This window comes from Sturnus vulgaris, chromosome 1 (assembly GCF_052056855.1).
Source record: "Sturnus vulgaris isolate bStuVul1 chromosome 1, bStuVul1.hap1, whole genome shotgun sequence".
In the NCBI taxonomy this organism is placed as follows: Eukaryota; Metazoa; Chordata; class Aves; order Passeriformes; family Sturnidae; genus Sturnus; species Sturnus vulgaris.
This window is the reverse complement of record NC_142243.1, coordinates 31,472,614-31,491,356: the sequence shown is the minus strand read 5'-3', so window position 1 is coordinate 31,491,356 and position 18,743 is coordinate 31,472,614. Positions and strand designations below refer to the sequence as shown.

At 40.2% G+C, this 18,743-nt stretch overlaps 1 protein-coding gene across 1 annotated transcript in view; it reads left to right on the top strand.

Annotated features, from left to right (window-relative positions):
* Positions 1 to 18,743, top strand: part of RAPGEF5 (Rap guanine nucleotide exchange factor 5) — a 156,538-nt gene that overhangs the window by 58,683 nt on the left and 79,112 nt on the right. The window contains exons 8-9 of the mRNA XM_014893578.2: positions 3,284 to 3,360; positions 8,967 to 9,092. Of these exons, the coding sequence (XP_014749064.2) occupies positions 3,284 to 3,360; positions 8,967 to 9,092 (203 nt within the window). The remainder of the gene's footprint in view (positions 1 to 3,283; positions 3,361 to 8,966; positions 9,093 to 18,743) is intronic.

Below are 18,743 nucleotides of genomic sequence, written 5' to 3'. Positions count from 1 at the left end.
CTTGAGTATTGCTCCCTGGGTGTAATCAAATGGTTCAGTTGTGGCTGGTTCTTATGGGTTTGAATAAAAGGCAGGGAGGACAAAAAAATCAAGTTTGTGATGGAAATTTCGCGAAAAAGAGGCCAAATGTTCCTTGTCTCCCAAGAGAGCTGCAAGAACGTCAGTGTGAGGTCTGATTTGGTTTTTTTTCCCTTTAAGAAAATATTTACTGCTTCTTTTCTACATTCCTTACACAGTCTAAACAACATTGAGGCCAAGGAGAGCTGGGTCTGGATGATAAACTTATTCAGGTTCCTTTAGAGTTGAGTTGCGAAATTGCTGATGAAAAAACCGTTTTATTTCTTTTTCTTTTTAAGCCCTTCACTTAGAGTACACTTAAACTGAGACAATTTTCTCATTGTATTTAAAATGATGTCTTTAAAATCATTCAGCACTCAAGGATAGCTGTATTCATTGTGGGTTGTGGTCATGCACCCTCTTCTCTTTCCCTTTGTGCCAGGTAAGAGATCTTTCTGCCCTCCACTCTCCATCCACTCTCTAACCTGCCTGCCCAGCCAGGTCAGCAGCAGGTGCTGCTCCCTGAATGTCTGCCTCTTTACTTGGGTTGAAGATGCTCTGGGGTGTTTGCCCTGGCTCTGGGCAGGGAAGGGGACACTTGTAACTGAGGCCTGTGACAAGAAGCCAGTTGGCAGGCACTAACCTTTTCCCCTGGCACAGCTGTTTGTGGAGCCCCCATCTGCTCAGAACTGTGGAAAAGCTGGCTGGATCAATGTAAATCACTTAAACCTGGATGCATGGTCTTGTTACTAGCAAGGTGCCACTCCTTTAAATGCCATAATTAATAGCCAGAGTCTGGGGGCATGTTTTGCCCATGAGTGCCTACAGCAAATTGATTTTAGAAGAAATCAGAAAATTGAAAGGAGAATTGGGGAAATGTTCTGCTAATGCAAACTTAACAATTTGAGAAATTGCTCAAACCACTGGTTTTCAGCATTTGTTAATGCCTTCCGGCATTGCAGCATTCCCGTCTCAGGCAGGTTGTTCTGTAGTGGTCAACAAATCGATGCCCTGAATGCTCTGTGTCTCCCACAGTGGCAGTGGGTAGAACAAGGTCAAGCATGTGTGGCACTGTGCAAGAGAATGAGGCAGCTCTTGGGGAGGAAGGCTGGGAGATGGGTTACAGGGGAAGGTACTGCACAGAGCCCCCAGCCTGCCTGGATAGAGGAGGTTGCCTTTAGAAACCCTGCCCTGCACTGGAAAAGCAGGGGTCACACGTGGCTGCTCAGGCCATCCCTCTCCTTACTGGGTCATTGTGCTGTTCCTTTTCCAGGCTGGGGCAGAGATATGGCACAATACCCCGAGAGTGTTTTGGTTTTTCCTAGATTTCGGTATGCTGGGATCTGATGCCCATTATACATGCTGTCTGTTACAGCCATAGTCTGACCTCGTGTTTTCAGTGCTCACCTTGAGTTTCAGAGGCTTGCTGGTAAAGTGATGCCTGCAAACCCAATGGTGAAGATTTATGTCAGAACTCTGTTTTCCTTTGTAATGGATTTAAAAAGATCCCGTAATGGAATAAAATGTATTGACAGAATGACTTATTTCCCCTTTTATAATGACATTTTTATTACCTTTTTTTTATAGCATAACTGTGGGGGAAGAAACAAAATTATATCCTATATGGCATATAGCAATATCAGCAGCAATACTGCTGTAAGAAAAAATAAATTCCCACAATTTATTTTAGAGGTCAAGAACAAAGTTCAAAGTTACTTTTCTTTAAACTTGTTAGGTGCTGCCTAAATGTTAGGCTTCTTTTTGTCTGCAGCAGACCCACAGCACACAGACAGACACACCAAGCTGGACCTCATGGTTCATGTTAAGTGTGTGAGCTTGGCCATGGTAACCTGGTTATGTCTGAAGATTCAGGCTGAGGGCTGAGGATAGATAGGTGAGGATGCCTGGGGAAGGTTGTACTGCTATCTGCCTAGCCCTTCTCCTGCTCCCTTTGCTCATCAATCAAATTCTGGGCTGCCTCAGCTCGCAGACATGGTTTTAAGGCAGCACAGGACTGGTGATCCTTGTCTGAATACACTGTGCTGTGGGCTATGGCTGTTCAGGCACAGCCTGATGAGCAGCTCAGGTACACAGGGGTGAAGGAGAGAGGAGGTGGGCAGGAGGAAGCATACCAGCCCAGCCCTCCCATTCATCCATCAATGCCATGAGCCATGAGGCGCTTTTCAGGAAATAGATGTGATAGCTCTGCTGCTTCAAGGACACTTCTGGTGTCACAAATGCTACGGCTAAACCAGGAAATCACCCAAGATGTACTCAAGATCAAAGATATTTGAGTATGGTTCTAGTAAGTTGATGTGTACAGTATAAGGTAAAGTCACTTTGCATGTGTTGGGTCTGACTCTCCCAACCTGCCATGTGTCACAATTCAGAATGTCAGAGGGCTCAATGTCCCACCTAAATACTGCAGGTGGCTGTGCTGACTGAAAGGGTAGCTTTGGGTATAGATAGTAAAACTGCCTATAGATGAAGCTGTTTGCAATACAGAAGTCTGAGGTGCTCTTTCATAAGAGGTTCCTTGTTTATTTAACTGGATAAACTAGCTCTGGTTTTGACCCTTTAGGGGATTACAGGTTTGATACAAAACTTTAAAGTCTAGCAAAACTTGCTGGTTTTAAGTGATTTAATTCATGTTAATTGGGTGAGGTTGCTGGTTTTGTGCCAGCAGCAAAGAACTTTCAATAAAGCATCTCCTGCTACCATTTATTTCTGGAGATGACTTTCATGGCTAGTGGTGATGTTTGTTAAGATTGACATCGCTTTGCTTACAGAGAATTTTCCAAGTCTGAGGTGAGGGATAAATCTGCTTATGGTGTTTAGTCTGACCTGACCTTCTGCAATATAATGGAAGAGGGAGATGTTATTTTTTTATTGCTTAGGAGTCATGTTATCTTGTTACAATGTATGGAAAAGTGGAGTTTCCTTAAATGTCATTGTTTTATCAAGACTAACAGTAGCATAACTAACAATTTAGAACTGGATTTTACTGCCTGGGGAAAAATAAAGTATACTGTATTTAACATTTTTCCAAACCCAGTAAAGTGTACCTTACAGGATCTGTCCAAAACCACTCCAGGAGTTAACCAGAATGAAGTTTAAACATTCCTTGAGTGGTCATCCTATTTGATGTAAAGTGGACCATGCTGCTTTGCTGCTTTTTGTGATTTAAACCTGCCTGCTTCCAATATATTCCTCTTTCTTATTTTAGCAATTCATCAAAATGAAGAAAACAGCAGTCAAGAAATAAAAGGACTGGAAGAGCTCAAGGATACTTCTGATGCACAGGTACATGTGTAAGATTAATGGAATGTTTTCAGTTCTACAAGTTGAAGAACTGCTTTCAATAGCTCTGGGAAGTGGATTTTCCTCGATGTTCTGTGCAGGGAGCATGTAGGAGGGAAAAAGTCTGCTGGATCTCGTCTTATGTGACTATTTAGAATAAGATTGATGATTACTCTGGGAATTAATCCCATGATGTTGCAATTGGACAGCATTCTTCAGCAATCTTTCTGCTCCTTTTAGATAATACACATAGCATATACCAGATGTGAAAGTAAAATGAGATGTGTTTTAGGAGGCAGGGACATATGACATTTTGATTGAATTTTAATCACTGTAAGTAGACATGCAATGAAATAGGGATACTTATTAGCCAGTCAAGTGCAAGCAACAGCCTTCTTCTTTCATCCCCTAACTGCCCTCATTTACAACCAAAGCACACTTCTGGATATTGCTCGGAAGAAACTAAACTGCCTTTTAGAGTGTTTTATTGTGGGACCGCTTGCATTTTTTAATTCTGTGAATCTTTTTTGATTAATTTGCAATTCATTCAATCATCTAATTCATGTGTTCAAGCTGTGCAAGTGTAGCTGTATTGCTCATTGTACTGGTACTGATTATTGCTTTTAATTTAAAATTGATTTTTCCCAGTCTTGACTTGTTTTTTCTCCTAATTTTTCTCTTGCAAATGTTATGTTCCCCACCAGTTGCCACCTTTTCTCCTTCCCCTATAAGCAGCTTGCAGTTCCTCCTTCTGATTTATCTTCCTAACATTTTGCCAAACTGAAAAGTTGTGTGCAAGACAGGATTTATGCTGATGTCTATGAGCAAGCTTAGCTGAAAGGTACAAGCCATGTAGCCAAGAATGCATCACAGAGATATAGAAAGGAGCCAGAGGAAAACACTGCACAAAAAATTTGGCTTTCTGTTTTTTTGTTGGATTTTTTTGGGGAGGGGAAGGATTTAATGTATTCTCAGTTGTACTTGGCTGCTGTAGTTATGATATTTTTTTTTTTAATATTTGTTCCCATTTATGATGTAGACAATGTATGTGCAAAGCTCCTAAGTAGCCAGCTAAAAAGATTACCTGGAATAATTATAAAAACCCATAAAAATGTATTATTGGGGTATTGTTACACCCAGATTTTAATTGACTGGAAACCAGCTTCTAAAATTTAAAGAATATGAAACACATCTAAAATTATACAATTATTAAATGAGCAGTTAACAAAAGGGTTCATGTGCTCTGCTGGGAGGAGAGCAGGAGTGTTATCAAAGCAATGGTTGCTCCAGTTTGTTAGTACCATAAAAATGACATCCAGTGAAAGCCAAATACACTTTGTTGTAAAGGAGTGATTTTTTGTACTTCAGTGGGACTGTGCATATGACTGAAGCAAAGCAAGGGATCCTGCCTTTTGAGACAGTGGCACATGGTTTTAAGTTTTCAGGTTGATTAAAGGTGAAGCCAGTAATAATTATATTTTTTTTCATCAGCTACAGAAAGAGAGAGAGGTACAGTGAAAGAAAACCAAGCCACTGCAAACCTTCTGTTAATAGAGTTGAAGGGTGTGGTGCCTGCTCTAAACACTACTCTGTGGGAGAGAGGCTTGATTTACACTTTAGTTGACTAAACTGGTGGAAGTGTGGAAAAATTGGCAAGGGGATTTTCAAAAGCCAACACGCTGTAAACGATGGAAATTATGTAAATAAAAGATCCAATCTTGTCTTGTGTTAATTCACCTCTAAGTCATTGCTAGCATGCTCATTTATGACCTATGTAGAGGGAATATTTCCAATGGATATGCTGAAACAGAAAGTCTTTTGTCAGCATCTTCCTTTTTCCACCCTCAGTAGTGACTAATTTGCTTTTGTTCCCATTAAACTTTTTGAAATTTAGTTTCAAATATTACATAAACACACTTAATTATAGTAATTTTGAGCCATGAATGGTAGTAAAGCCTTAATATAAGGTTCATTCTTTAATCATTCATTAAGGTAAAGCCAGTTAAACTATGCAACTTCTTGGTTTTCACCTTCACATATATTAGTAATTGTATCTGTTTTGGTCAGCATGAATTAGATGTCTAAGCACCAACAAGGGTTTTGGAGGATTTATGCCTGCACAAAATGAAAATCAAAGTTGTACTTTGCAGGTAGGGTGACTTGCCTTTGCCCTTTTGTCCAACAGCTTCCAAAGTATTGCTTGAAAATTAAATTTGTATTGAGAAGTGAAAATGACCAGTAATTGGAGACTGTGAACATTTTCCTAATCAAGTTTAAGAAACTGTCATCAATTAATTATTTAATTGACCTGGGTGTTTTCTTACAAGTATTTAGCAGAAAGATTTTTACTGGAAAGTCAGCATAAGTGAGGAAACCAGAACTAAAAGTAAAGGATTAATAGTTTTTTTCTTAATTATGAAAAAAAGTATTTAGCCTTTTGTGTTTCAAGTTCATTCTTTACTCTCAGAGCCAAATATATATAATTAATTTAATAATACCTTAGCCCTCCCATCAATTTTTTATCCTCTGAAAACCTAATTAATATTTTAGAATTTAAAAAATATTTTTTTAGTTATTAAAATATTTTTTTAATTTAAAAAATAAATATTTTTGATCATGTTCTCTTCAACTCTTTAAATTAAAGAACTGTGACAGGAGGAAGGGACATGTTAAAGCACAGTATTTCTGCTTGGTGGTTATTTGAACAGGATAATGTGATTCTTCAATGAAATTGAAAGTTTGAATACAGACCGGATTTGTACAAGGGCTAATGGGCTTTTCTTTATACTTGCTCCTCTGGGGTGCTCGTCCAGGTGGAAGGCAGCAATGTGCTCTGTGTGAGCACAGGCAGAGGGCAAGTGCTGAAAGAGAGACCCAACATCCAAAACCTTGCTTTTCTCTTGGATGTTTGTCCCACTTGAAGCCAACTCTTGCCCCAAAACTGAAGCCCCCCTTCCTTTTCTTACCATAAGTGGTTTTAACCATTGAGCTTTGCTTCACACTCTGAAGATCAATAAATATTTCTTCAGCAGGGACTCATAACCATCTCTTCCACTTGTAGGTCATGGACTACCTTCTCTGGACACCTGTCCTAGTTCCAGCCAGGACAGGGTTAATTTTTGCCATAGCCAGGCCCAGAGGTTATTCTGTGCCACCTCTCGTCATTGGTGGGGGCAGAGGAAGGGATTCTCTTCCAGACTGGGATATTAAGAGGAGGGATCTGTTGGGTACTGTCTGGTGTGGAGGGGTTTCCATGTGAATCATTCCTTCCTTTTAGCCTATATGCCATTATTATTGTTGCTGTTACTGTTTTCTTCTCTCATTGCTGTTTTCAGTAAATTGTTCTTATCTCAACCTGTGATCTTTACCTTTTGTGCCTCCAATTCTCCTCTCCAGCTACCTGCAGGAGGTGGAGAAGGAGAAGTGGGAGAGGGCAAGTGGCACCTCATTTAGTCTTAGTGGGGGCACTAAACTGGGGAGTGCCATTCCTAAACCAGGGCAGCATAACAGGAACGTGCAAAAAGTGCCTCCACAATACTAAGATGCCAGATCCAGAGAGAGTCAAAATATTTATCATCCCGAAGTCCTAGTAGGCAATAACTCTTTGAAGTTGTCCTTAGCCTACATTACACTGATGTAACACTCTGCTAGAAGCATCCTGCAGCCATGAAATAGCAGGCTTGATTTAGCTGATGTCCCCAAGCACACAAAGTGTTGGAAGTGCAGGCATCAGGCCTCCCAAGTCTTTGGTTCCCTGTGTAAATTGCTGGAGAAAAAGGAGAATATTAGAAAACAATTGATCTGACAATTTTTACATGTCTGCTGTAGAGTTTTAAAAAAAAGTCTCTTCCTAAATACCCTCTTTTCTCTGTTGATCAAACTAGTCTGGACAACCAGTTCACTATATTCTTCCACATTTGATAAAATCAGTCTTGCTACTGATCTGCAGGGGATAAGAGTGTGTCAGAACTGGTTTATAAACTGATGTCTTCAATTTAGAAGATAAGGCACTGAACTCATGGACTATGTAAGGAATTTGAGATTAGGCAATGCAATTCCTTATTTTCTCAGTGGGTTTCTGACCTTTAAACCAGTGTGCAGGCTCCTTATGTGAGGAAGTTGGGTTCTTCAGGAGGCTGGGCTCAGGAGGAGCACAAGACATTCAAGGCACAGGCTGTATCTGAAATCCTTTACTTCATCAGAACAGAAGTATCTGATGCAGACTTCTGAGGAGATGTCTTCTTCCCCACTGGAAGAATGTAGGCATGCACAAATTTCTTTCAATGAGTTGGGTAAGGATGACTGGATTTGGTCATGGAGACCATTATGTCCATCAGCATTCAAGAACTTATTCATAAATTGATTTGTTTTCTTCTTCAGCTAAAGAAATCTTAACCCCCACTTCTCTCTTCCTTGGAGAAACCAACAGGCTGTAGGATGATTTGGGTGGGCTCTCCCTCACCTTCATCTGCCATGGACAAGAATTGATCAAGGCCAAAGGACTGAACCCTGCAGGGTTAGCAAGTCAGGGCATCCCTAGTTTTTGGGCCTGACTCACAAGATATGTTGTGAATTCTGGAGTAGATAGGGATTCATTTAAATTCAAGATGAACAGTAGAAAGAAAACAGTGAAGGAAATGGGAGAAAAATGTTTATTTGCAGATTGCCTTTGATGTCGTATAGCTGTAACACAGCTCTGCCACGTGGTGGGTCCACCCAAGGCATCTGCTGGTCCCATCAGGAAACATCTGGGCTAATAAAACTGCGTGGTACCATCGCCCCAGGTCTCGGTTATGCAGAGAATATATCCATAACCAATGGACTGTGATATCAGCCACTGCTTTTGCAAGGAGCAGTTTAGCCCATATCAGCTAACTTTGCCATGAGTCTCTACTGTGCCTACGTGCAAGCAGGAACCCATCTTTTTATATGTATCTATCTGGCATTTTTAGAAAACAACCAGTGCTGAATATTTTGTCAAAACACTATCAGCATAGCTTGAATAACTGTCAGATTTAGCTCAAAAAATAGTTCTAATATAGCTCTTAAAGCAAATGTCATTTCCTTCCCTAAATAAATCAAGATATACAGATTTCTTATTTATGGAATAAAGAAATGTGGCACAACTGTCTTTTAACTCTTGAGTCTTGCATATGTGAAAAATGGTTGGAGTGGGAGCAGAGGGAATTATAGCCTGTTATTTTTAGGAGTGCCTTGTGTTGCACTTCATTCTTTTTCCAGGGCTGTTCCTGGCTAACTTTCCCATGAGTTTTTAACCTCTTGCTCTTGTTCTCTTATGTAACAGGAAACAGGCTGACAGGAACAAATAAAACACAGCATATCTGATAGTTGCACTCAGAGGAGAGGTTGATTTAGTTAGCCCTGCCTTCTTTCCTCCAGAGTAGATGCATTTGGAGATTCAGATGTGCCTTGGTTCCTCTCCAGTTGTTTCCCGAGAAGCAGTGACTTGTTTGCACTCAGCAAGTGGCTCCGAAGTACCGCAAATATGAGAAAACAGATGCATTTCTTTTAAGGTTGAAATTTGTGGTGGTGTCATGTCCTGGGATTGTGGATTTAAGTATCTGTTTGCTCTTTCTCCCACCCTTAAGGCAGGAGTTTTATGCAAACTTCAGGGAAGAGATGACATCGGACGGATTGAGCTGGTCCAAAAGCTGGCAAGAGAGAACTGCCAGTTTTTGCAGGCGGATAGAAAAGCGCTGGAGAAAGCAGAGCAAGTAAGACATTTCTTATTTGGGTTTTTTGTTTCTTTCGGGTAGGGGAGGGAGATTTAGGTCACAAAACTGAAATAGCAAAGCTGATGGTCAGAATCCAGGGCACACATTAGTCATGGAGCTGTAGCTGCTCTCCTCTGGCATTTACATTTCTCTAAAGTGCGTTCAGGTCAATAATTGTCAGCACATTTAAATTATTTTGTTGTCATTAACTGTCAGATACTGTTATTAATATCTTATACACATAGGATATAGCAGATGATTTCAGGATGCTTTTCACCAAATTGTTGGCTTTTACAGTGTATTTAAATAATGTATAAGGCATATGAATGCTTCAAGTACTCCATCTTAAAATTACTGTGGGCATATTTGGATGCAAGTACTGGCTGAAACTTTTCAGCATGAATTAGAATGAATGGTCTGGATAGGGAATTCAGCAGTTTGTGGTTTTCTTCTTTTAAATTGTGTTTTTAATCAAAAGTTATGCTGAAGAAAGCAGCATTCTGTTTAATGCTTCTGAAAACACTTATTCAGATGTTAATAACTGGACTGAAAATGCACTGAAACTTGACTGCTTTGCTTACAGCACAATTTCTCCTAATTTTGTTCTCCTAGTAAAGATTTCTATTCTGATTGCATATTCATCTAAAGGTGCAGAGGATAATAACTGCAAGAAACAACAAAAAACCCACCTAGTCCTCATGTCTCTTGCCATTATGTATATGCAATTTATTCCATTTTCTGCTCACTGGACAGTAGAAAAAAAGACATGTGCTTTAGAAAAGAAATACTTTTCAGCTCATCTGCAAGTTCATTCCTACTGAAATAAGGCTGTACAAAGGAAAAGAGAGTGATGAAGTGTTTTTTCAGAGCTTCATGCTCTTCTATTTGGCAGCATAGAGGGTCTGGTCTGGTGTAGTTAGATGTGTAGTTAGATGTGTAATATGTCAGTAGGTGTGTAGAAGGGAGGAGGGCAATAAGCCACGCTAATTCACCAAGAATTAGTTAAATTGTTTCTCAGCTGACCCTCTAGCAAAAGATATCTGGGAGAATTTCTATATATCTTTAAACTGTATCCAAAAACTGCAATTAAAAGTGTAGGTGCTCAAGCAAACAAGATTTTAAACCAGGGAAGATTTCTATTGGGTTTCAGGATTTGGAAACAAAATTACAGATATGTGGGCATAGATGAGAGGGGAATGTTGGGACTGATATTCAAAAAATTCAGTGGATATTTTTGCTGCTACTCTGGTCATTGCAAAGGGTGCTGTGGAGTCAGCTGCAGCTCTGGAGCTGCGCAGATTACAGAACAGTTCCAAAAATGGCAAGGAAGGCAGCACTCAGCTTTTCTTTTCCTTTTCAAAAGTATGGTGCTTAGCAATTGCTGCTATTTAGGAGAAGAGTGACTTCAGTTTAGCAGGATCTGAAGCAATTTGCTCATACCCGTCCTGAGCAGTATAACACAGCAATTACTGCTCTCAGACAAGGATATGCCTTTAGACCTCTAGGACACGCTTTTAGAGGTGACAGCAGAGGGAAATGTTGCCTGAGAGACTGCAGAAGCTCAGGTCGTTCCTCATGTGCCCTTTATTTTTTGGGTGGGGAATGTCTTGCAGCTAGTGCTGGCAATAATAAATCATGGTGTGTTTCTTCCCCTGTTCTGCACTTTGCTGGTTGTTGTAGGGTGGGTCCAGGCAGCTCATGCCAGATATAAGAGAGACCTACAGTCCTCATCGTGGGTGTGTTTGGTAAGCCCCCAGCTAGAATACTGACTTCATTAGGAGTGGTCACCAAGAAGGCATCCTGAACATGGGCAAGGTTTGTCATAGCTTCTCAGTTTAGCTGACTCAGGTAACTAACTTTCACTGGAAAAAATGCACACACTGCCGTGGCAGGGCAGTGGGTTGCCTATGTTCAGGAAGCTGTGAGCTTCCATCCCTTCCTCTCCCTCCCTTCCTCCCGTGTGGTCTGAGAGCTGATCCGGTGCACGTGCAGGTGACAGGATTTGACTGGCTGGGCAGGGTTCACTGCTCCAGGCAGATATCCTCCCTCTTCTCCAAGGAGAAAAGCAGCAGGCTGAATTGTAGTGAATAAATTGTAGTGAGTAAATTGTAGTGAAAACTGCTTGGATCCAGGATTTCAGACCTTCCCATCTCATCCTGCTGCTACCAAAGTGATGGCAGATTCATTGGCATCAGCTTACTATCCAGTCCCTTGGGCTCACTGTAAATGTTAGAGGAGCAACATGTTCAGGGTGTGGTCCTTACTATGTGTAACATGCTCATTTTTTTTATTATTATTTATAAAAGCATAGCTTATTTTGCACTGCTTTCTTTGTAACACAGGGTGATGAGCACTCCAGTGCAGGAGTAAAATGGAGATACTCTGTGCGTTTTCCACAGGACCCTAATTTCTCAGCAACTATCCCTGCACTAAAGCTTTCACCAGCTTTCCTTCCTGGGGAGGTCAAACTGGGCTTTCTTGGATGATCTGCCTTCCTCAGAGGAATGGCATGCAGTCTGTAAATGAGAGGGCTGAACACCCTGCCAGGCTGTTCTCTCTGCCCTTGGAGAGCCTGCTATCCAGGCTGGCCTCCTGGCAGCCCAGCTCAAAGCAGGAATGCTGCTGGCTTGCAGGGCTATGTGTTTCTGTCAGCTTGGGCCAGTATCACTGTTAAAAGCTGGGGGCTTTATAACCTGCCTGGAAGCTAAGCTGCTCTTTCCAAGATGGTCAATGGGAAATTTTGCCTGAAGCAGAGTTCTCCTCTTGTTTGTTCTCCTCTAGGAATAGGAAAAAAAACCAAAAACCCAACTTGAACATGGGGTTAGAATTGTGCACATGCATGATTCTTCTCTACATGTATTGTGTCCCAGGCATGTGATGGGAAATGGAGTTGTGGCTCCTCTGATGTTATACCCACTGTGTTTCTGAAGCATGTCACTTCAGATTAGTACAGCCTTACATGGGTTTCCAGCATTAATAGCAAATATAAATCTATTATAATTGAGCTTTGATGATTCTTGTGCTTTCCTGTGAAGAAGAAAGGGTTCTCAGCCTAACTGAAAAATTTGCTACTAATTTGGTACCCCAATAACTCCTGTGCAGTGAATGAGCTGTGGAGTGTGATAGGGAGCTAGACTGGTTGACTAGGAGAACTGGTAAATTCTCCTGTCATTCAAATAAATAGTCACCATCTTCATCTGAGTTTGAGGAGAAAAGTTAATGACTCACTTAAAGAAGATAGATGACATGTGGATGCACAAGAGATTTTTTGGCATATAAAGTACCTAAAGGTGTTCTTTGAGGTGTGGTGTTGGAGGTTTGTGGTCCACAAGGAACAGGTGAATCATGGATTGGTTTGGGTTTCTAGTTGAGGAGATGAAATGTAATTATTTTTTTCTCAGAAAAAGCAGATGGTCTGGAAGAGGGACTATATGTGACAGCTGGCTGGCTCACTGGAATAAAGCTTGGCTTGGAACTAGTGGGTGGGAGAAGGGATTCCTTTAGTCTGGCTGTGTTCTGAAGAGTAAGAAATTGGGGTATATATATCTATATCTGTAAGATTATTTGAACAAAATCTGAAAGTCCATACTGCTTTTTTTTTTTAATTTTTTTAGTTTTCTGGCATGCTATCATTTCACATTTATGGTTTGAATGAAAAAAAAGCTTTGAAAAACTGTCATAATTTTAAAAGTTCTGTGCTCCGTTTCTGTTATATATGAACTACTTAATTGATTTTGACACTGGAAGCTGACAGTGACCAGACTATATTGGCATATTGGAACTGGTGTCCCTTGGTAGCACACAGTGCCAACTTCTTCTCTGGTAAATAAAGTGTTTGCAAAGTGCTGTAACCATAATGGTGCTCACAGGCTTGTAGAGAAAAACAAAAACTAACAGTGATTTTTTTTTCCCACTCCCACTTCCTAATGTGTTAGAATAAAATGCTTAATGAAGGCACTGAACCTACCATATGTGTTAGGTTTCCTAAAACTTCAGCTTTGCTAATGAGTAGAAAGTAAATAGAACTAAATTAGCTTCTAAATAAGCAGATAAGCTTCCTCTCTGTGCTTTTGTGTTCTTACAATGTATTGATAAATAAATATAATGAAATGATTGTCTAAAATACACAGAAATTATTTTTATATCAAATGTGGAGTAGCATAAAAAACTATGCAAGCTTGCACTTCTAATTTTATCATTACATGCAAATCATACTCATAAGCCTAGGGAAATGTAAAACTAGGTATTTGTATTTTTATGAAATCTAAATATTTCATTTCCTTAAAAAAATTGCTTTGACAGAAAATAGATGAAAAATCTGTATTGAAATATTCAGCTATAGAACAAGCCTTCTTTTTGGAGAGGTTTGCTTATTATTAGCATTAATTATAATACAGAAAGCAAGCTGTGTGTGTAAATCCATTTGAAGTCATTTATCATAGCTTTTTTTTCCCCTTCAGCATACATTTGGGATGCATTCAAGAACATATTTGCACTAAACCATAGTTTTTGAAATTCCTTTTAGTCAACTACAACTCAAATAATGCCTTTATAATAGAGGTGAAAATGTGTTGTATAATATTTCCAGTTATTATTTCAATGAAGTGTTGCACTCATTAAGAAAATGTTTATAGCATCATTGTTTAAGTAAAATTGTAAAAGGACTTTTTACCTCAGCAAATTAAGAGAATATTCTTTAGATGATAGTATCATTTTCATAGTCAGATCAACTGAATAAGATGTTCACAAACTGACAGTAATGTTCAGAGGAGGCTCTTCCAGTACTTCCCTGCGTCAGTAGGAAGGGGAACGTTTCCTAAATCTACCCTGTAATCCCTTTCCAGATTAATCTATATATTCGTTAGAATTACGTACTGTTTAAAAGAATATAAGTATTTACAGCTTGAGTGTATTGATTCTGTGACTTAATTAAAGATGAAAGAGATATATGAGCCAAGTATGTTTTCAGAAGGACAGCAGATACTGAAGAATAGTTCTGTTAATTTGCTGGGTACTAACTTTTGTAATCAGTGGTCTCATTAGGAAGACAGATGATTTGCTCATTGAAGCAGGTTAGTGGTTGAGCTGAAGCTGTTAAAAGGCTTACAACCGAAGATTAACGATTTAGAGCCTTGGGTTGTGTAGATTACTCATGACCAAGGAATTTCTTAAGGAAATTCCAGCCATGACACACCAGGGGTATTTTTAGGGTGCCCAGCTGGACGCCTGCAAGGAGACAAGAATGAATGTCAGGACGTGTCCAGAGCTGCAGTTTTTGTTAGCTTGACAAAGCTGTGGCATTGTGCTGATGTACTGTAGTTGGATTGATGGTCAGTAACCAGGGCTCTGATGGAAAAATATTCTTTAAAACATTGACATCAAATGATGTCTGAATACAGTCAGTGGCTGAAATCTGTGCACTACTTTCTAAAAACATCATGGCTTCTGTTGTATCTGCTGTTTGGGACAGATCTATCAGGTAGCTTGGGGGCAGGCTTACTTTTTTTACTTATGACTCTTGGCAGCTGCTCTGCATCTCTTTCAGAGCTGTGGGTCAAGTGGTCATAACAACTATAACACAGTTTTGCAAAAACTTCATGACTTGAATAGCTATGAGGTTGTATAGATGTCTAAAGTCATTTAAACAGAAAGGACTTGGCATGACAGCACAGGAATTTGCTGTTTCTCTTTGTACCTCTTGGACCTGCCAGCACTAGCAGAGAGACCTGTACCAGGGTAAGATGATAGTTTGCAATTTTGATTTAGTCTTCAATCACAAGCCAAGAAAAAATGAATCTATCAATGAGATTGTCAGTATATACCTTCTTATAGTAAGAATAAGTAATTAAGAGTTAGGTACATGTTTGCTGTGGAGGTAACCTGAAGTTCAAGTCTCTGGTCTGAATCGGGGAAACAGGGAGTGGAATTTTGTTCTGTCATGTCTGGAGAGAATATCCTATTCCAGATGCTCAATTTTTCATCTACTGGAATGAATGCATACCTCCAGGTGATCACCTGTTCTTCATAAGGCAACCTCTTTAATTTCTGAGAAAAAAAGGCTTCTGCAGGTCCTAGATTGTTTTGGTTTTGTTTTTTTTTTTCTCCTCCAGTATGGAACAGGCAACAGGCATCTTCTCAAAATGGAGAAAGGTAGCCAGAGATAAGGATCCTCCTGTTCAGATGTAGGACTGGGGTCACCTGCATGCTTGTTTCATCTTTTGTAGCACTTTGAAAATAATAATAGAATTATTTTTATTTACTATGTACTTTTAAGAGGACTTACAATTTCTTTTGTTGAGTCTGTTTAATGTGGCCACAGTTTTGGAAGAGAATGTCTCTTGCCAGGAGTGCAAAAGAGTGGTGAAAAAATGTGATCCTTCTCCTTATTAAAAAAAGCACTTGAGTCATGCCTGTACTCCCATGATACATTGTGAGCATAGTATAGGAACACACTGAATAGAAACCTTACTATTTTCCTTTCAGTCAAGTTACATATTCCCACAATACTTTCTTTCCTCCAGATGCTCATCCTAGTGTTTCAAGGAGAAGAAAGCCTAATTTTCTCCTCTTTGATTTATTCTGTAACATTATACTTACTTTGTATAGGAGGAAATTCCACATACACATTTTGCATGCTGGGCTTTCTTTAGGGTGGAATGGTGACTCATTCTTGTATGGGACAATAACTTAAGTCCTGTGCTGAAAGGGGTAAAAAGGGCACATGGAATTTAGCAGACTAAAACCTGGGACCCAGAACTCTGAATTTTTATTTTTGACCTTGTTGATTATTTAATAAATAACCTTCTTCAAATCTCATCACTTTTCTGCACCTTTGTTTACCCAGGTATAAAATGAGGTCTTAAACATATGGGACCTTGAAGGGTGCCATAAAACCTGCAGTGGTTAATGAATGTTGAGGAATTGCTTTGGGATCCTTGAGACGTGGTTCGGGGACCCCAAGGAAGCTGGAAGTGGGTTGAGATGTTGACCAGGGGGAACTTTTTAAAAATCCTGAGCATAGCTGAGGTGGGGCCAAACATTTGCAGTCCCTATCCAGCCTCTGGGTCCTGGGGCATCTCTTCAGGGGCTGTGCTGCCCTAAATACTTGTCCCCATCCCTGGGCTGGCCCATTTAGTGCTGCTTTGTGAAGTGACATAGAGAATAATGAAGTTGAAAAATACAATAAATACACCTTCCGTGTGGGGTTATTTTCCAACTGGATTGGCTCCCCTCATGTTATGGGGACAAGGATATGGGGTGAGAATGAGATATGGTGTCAGGGATGACCTGTGCTAGCGAGAGCTACTCTGCTGCTCCTGGTGAAACACAGCCATCCTCCTTAATTCCCTAAAGCCTTGTGACTTACCCAATCCAGAAACTGGACTGGGTCAAATTAAATGTCCTTGCATTTTTTTTGGTTGGCAGTATTTTAATCTAGATCCTGTGTTTCACCAAGTGGCTTCATGAAGGCAAACATGCACACAGAAGAGGGTGAGTGATGAATGGGGGTCAACATCCAGGAGCAGGGAGGGGACGGGAGTGCTGTGTCTCATGGGCAGCAGGACTACACAGTTCCAGTGGTATTAAAACTGAAAGCGTGGCTCCTTGGTCCTACCCTTGCTCTGTTTATCCACATGAAGGAGTAGAGAAACTCTCTGAGGGCTGCAATCTGCAGGTTGTCACTGTCTCCTGCTTCTGTGTTTTTCTGTAGATTTTGAACCATTAACCTGCTTATGTTTCTAGACTGTCCAAAGGTTTACACAGAATTAATCTTATCATATTCTACCTTTGGATAAGTAGAAATTACTAGTTTATTAGTTCAAAACATCTGCTCTTTTCTGACATTAAATTGTCCCTTTCTCCATGTGATAAATACATTTGATGACATTCTGAATGTTCTTTTCTCCATTTCCCTGATTTATGACATCAATAAATTCCCAGTTATGCTGATAATACAGTGGATGTATCCTGCCATCTATTTCTGTACATTTACTTCTACCCTTTTTCTGGGAACTCTGAATAACAAAGGTGTCTGGATCTCTCTGTTAAGTTAGGGAATTTGTTACCTAAATTCAAGAAGATAAAAAAGAAAAGTTGGTAGTGCTTTGAATATGTGTCATGCAAACTTAGGTCAGAAATTTTACGCAGCTTCTGAATTTCAGTAGTAATAATTTTGTTTTTCACCTTCCATTGGTGCAGTACTTTTAAGTAATTCACGGTTTTACCGGACTTTTCTGTTGGAATTTAAACCAATCAAGGACATCTTGTTTCGGCTCCTAGTCTAGACCTGGCTGAAAAGAAATACCCAAGATAACTGGAAAACTTTTTGATATGCTAGAAACTGATGGCTGTCTACCACAGCTTCCTCTTTGGGAGTTGTCTGAGATTTGGTAGTCTGCCCAGAGGTCAGAATCATGTAAAAAGCATTCAGTGCTTCAGGTATCCAATTTTTCTCTTTCTTTTTCTTCTTATCCTCCTGAGTAAGTTCAGGAAGAACGTTCCATTTCATTGAAGATTTAGGCCACTAACACAGAAGATACCTGTGAACACATTTCTGCATGTCAAACTTTGCTTTGTTTTGAATAGAAACTACATTGGAGCAAACTCTGTAGTAAGATCTGGAGTCTATGCTAAAGTCAGTGTGATTCTAGTGACAGGATTCTCTGGAGTCGATGAGGCCTGTGTCAGAACCTCACTGAAATAAATACTAACAGCATTTGTTGGCATCTGCTCCTGCAGGCACGCTCTGGAGATCACCTGGGGCATGGCAGTGTGGAGACAGCCTTTTCTCTATGTTCAGCAGCCTCTCCTGGACCAGAGTCAGGCTATCTGCTCTGACAACTTTTTGGAAAAAGTGGCAGCTGTAAAGTGGCTGTCTCTGCCTTCTTTGTTGAAACCACATATACAGTAGAAATGTAAGGACACTTTAACCTTGTGTTTACATAGGGTCCTTTTTCTCCCCAGTATTTATTAATTTTAATCATGAAACTTCCCTAAAATCTCCCCCCAAACCTGTCCTTTTGCTATGGCCATTCCATCACTCACTGTGCCTCCATTTTAAAGTTTAATTCAGCCCCTGCTGATGTAAATAGATAGTTTTCGGTGAGAGCAGAATATAGCCTGTAGAGTTTAAAGCTTTTGTCACACCGTAGCTGTGGAAGATGGTGGCATTTTGCAAGGTGGGCTTGACACACGGCCACCTGTGGAGAAGGCTGATTTGGTAGCAGTTAACACACTACTTCCATCCATTTTTCTTGGTTCAATGTGGCAGCTCAAAGAGCAAAGGAATGAAAACCCAGGCGATTAGTGGTATTTTTGCTGACTATCTTCCTGTAAATCAAAGCAGATATTCCCTTCTCCTTCCTCGATTAGTGTTCCTACCGCTGTGTGCAGCACCTCCTGTATTCTAATTCACAGCACATGAAAATGAGGTCTCAAGTGCATATGCACGGATTTCATTTTAACTACCCGGTGAAAAGTTTTAATTAGGTGTTTCATGTGGAAACATGAATCAGGGTTTGAAATTAGCAATGACCTTGCAGCCTTCCTCGAATATATTTTCTGATACCTTGTGGCAGGCAGTTCCCAGCTCTTTTTGTCGCTGCCTGGAACGCGAGCATCTGAGCGGGGAAGGCTCTGACGTGTGGGAGC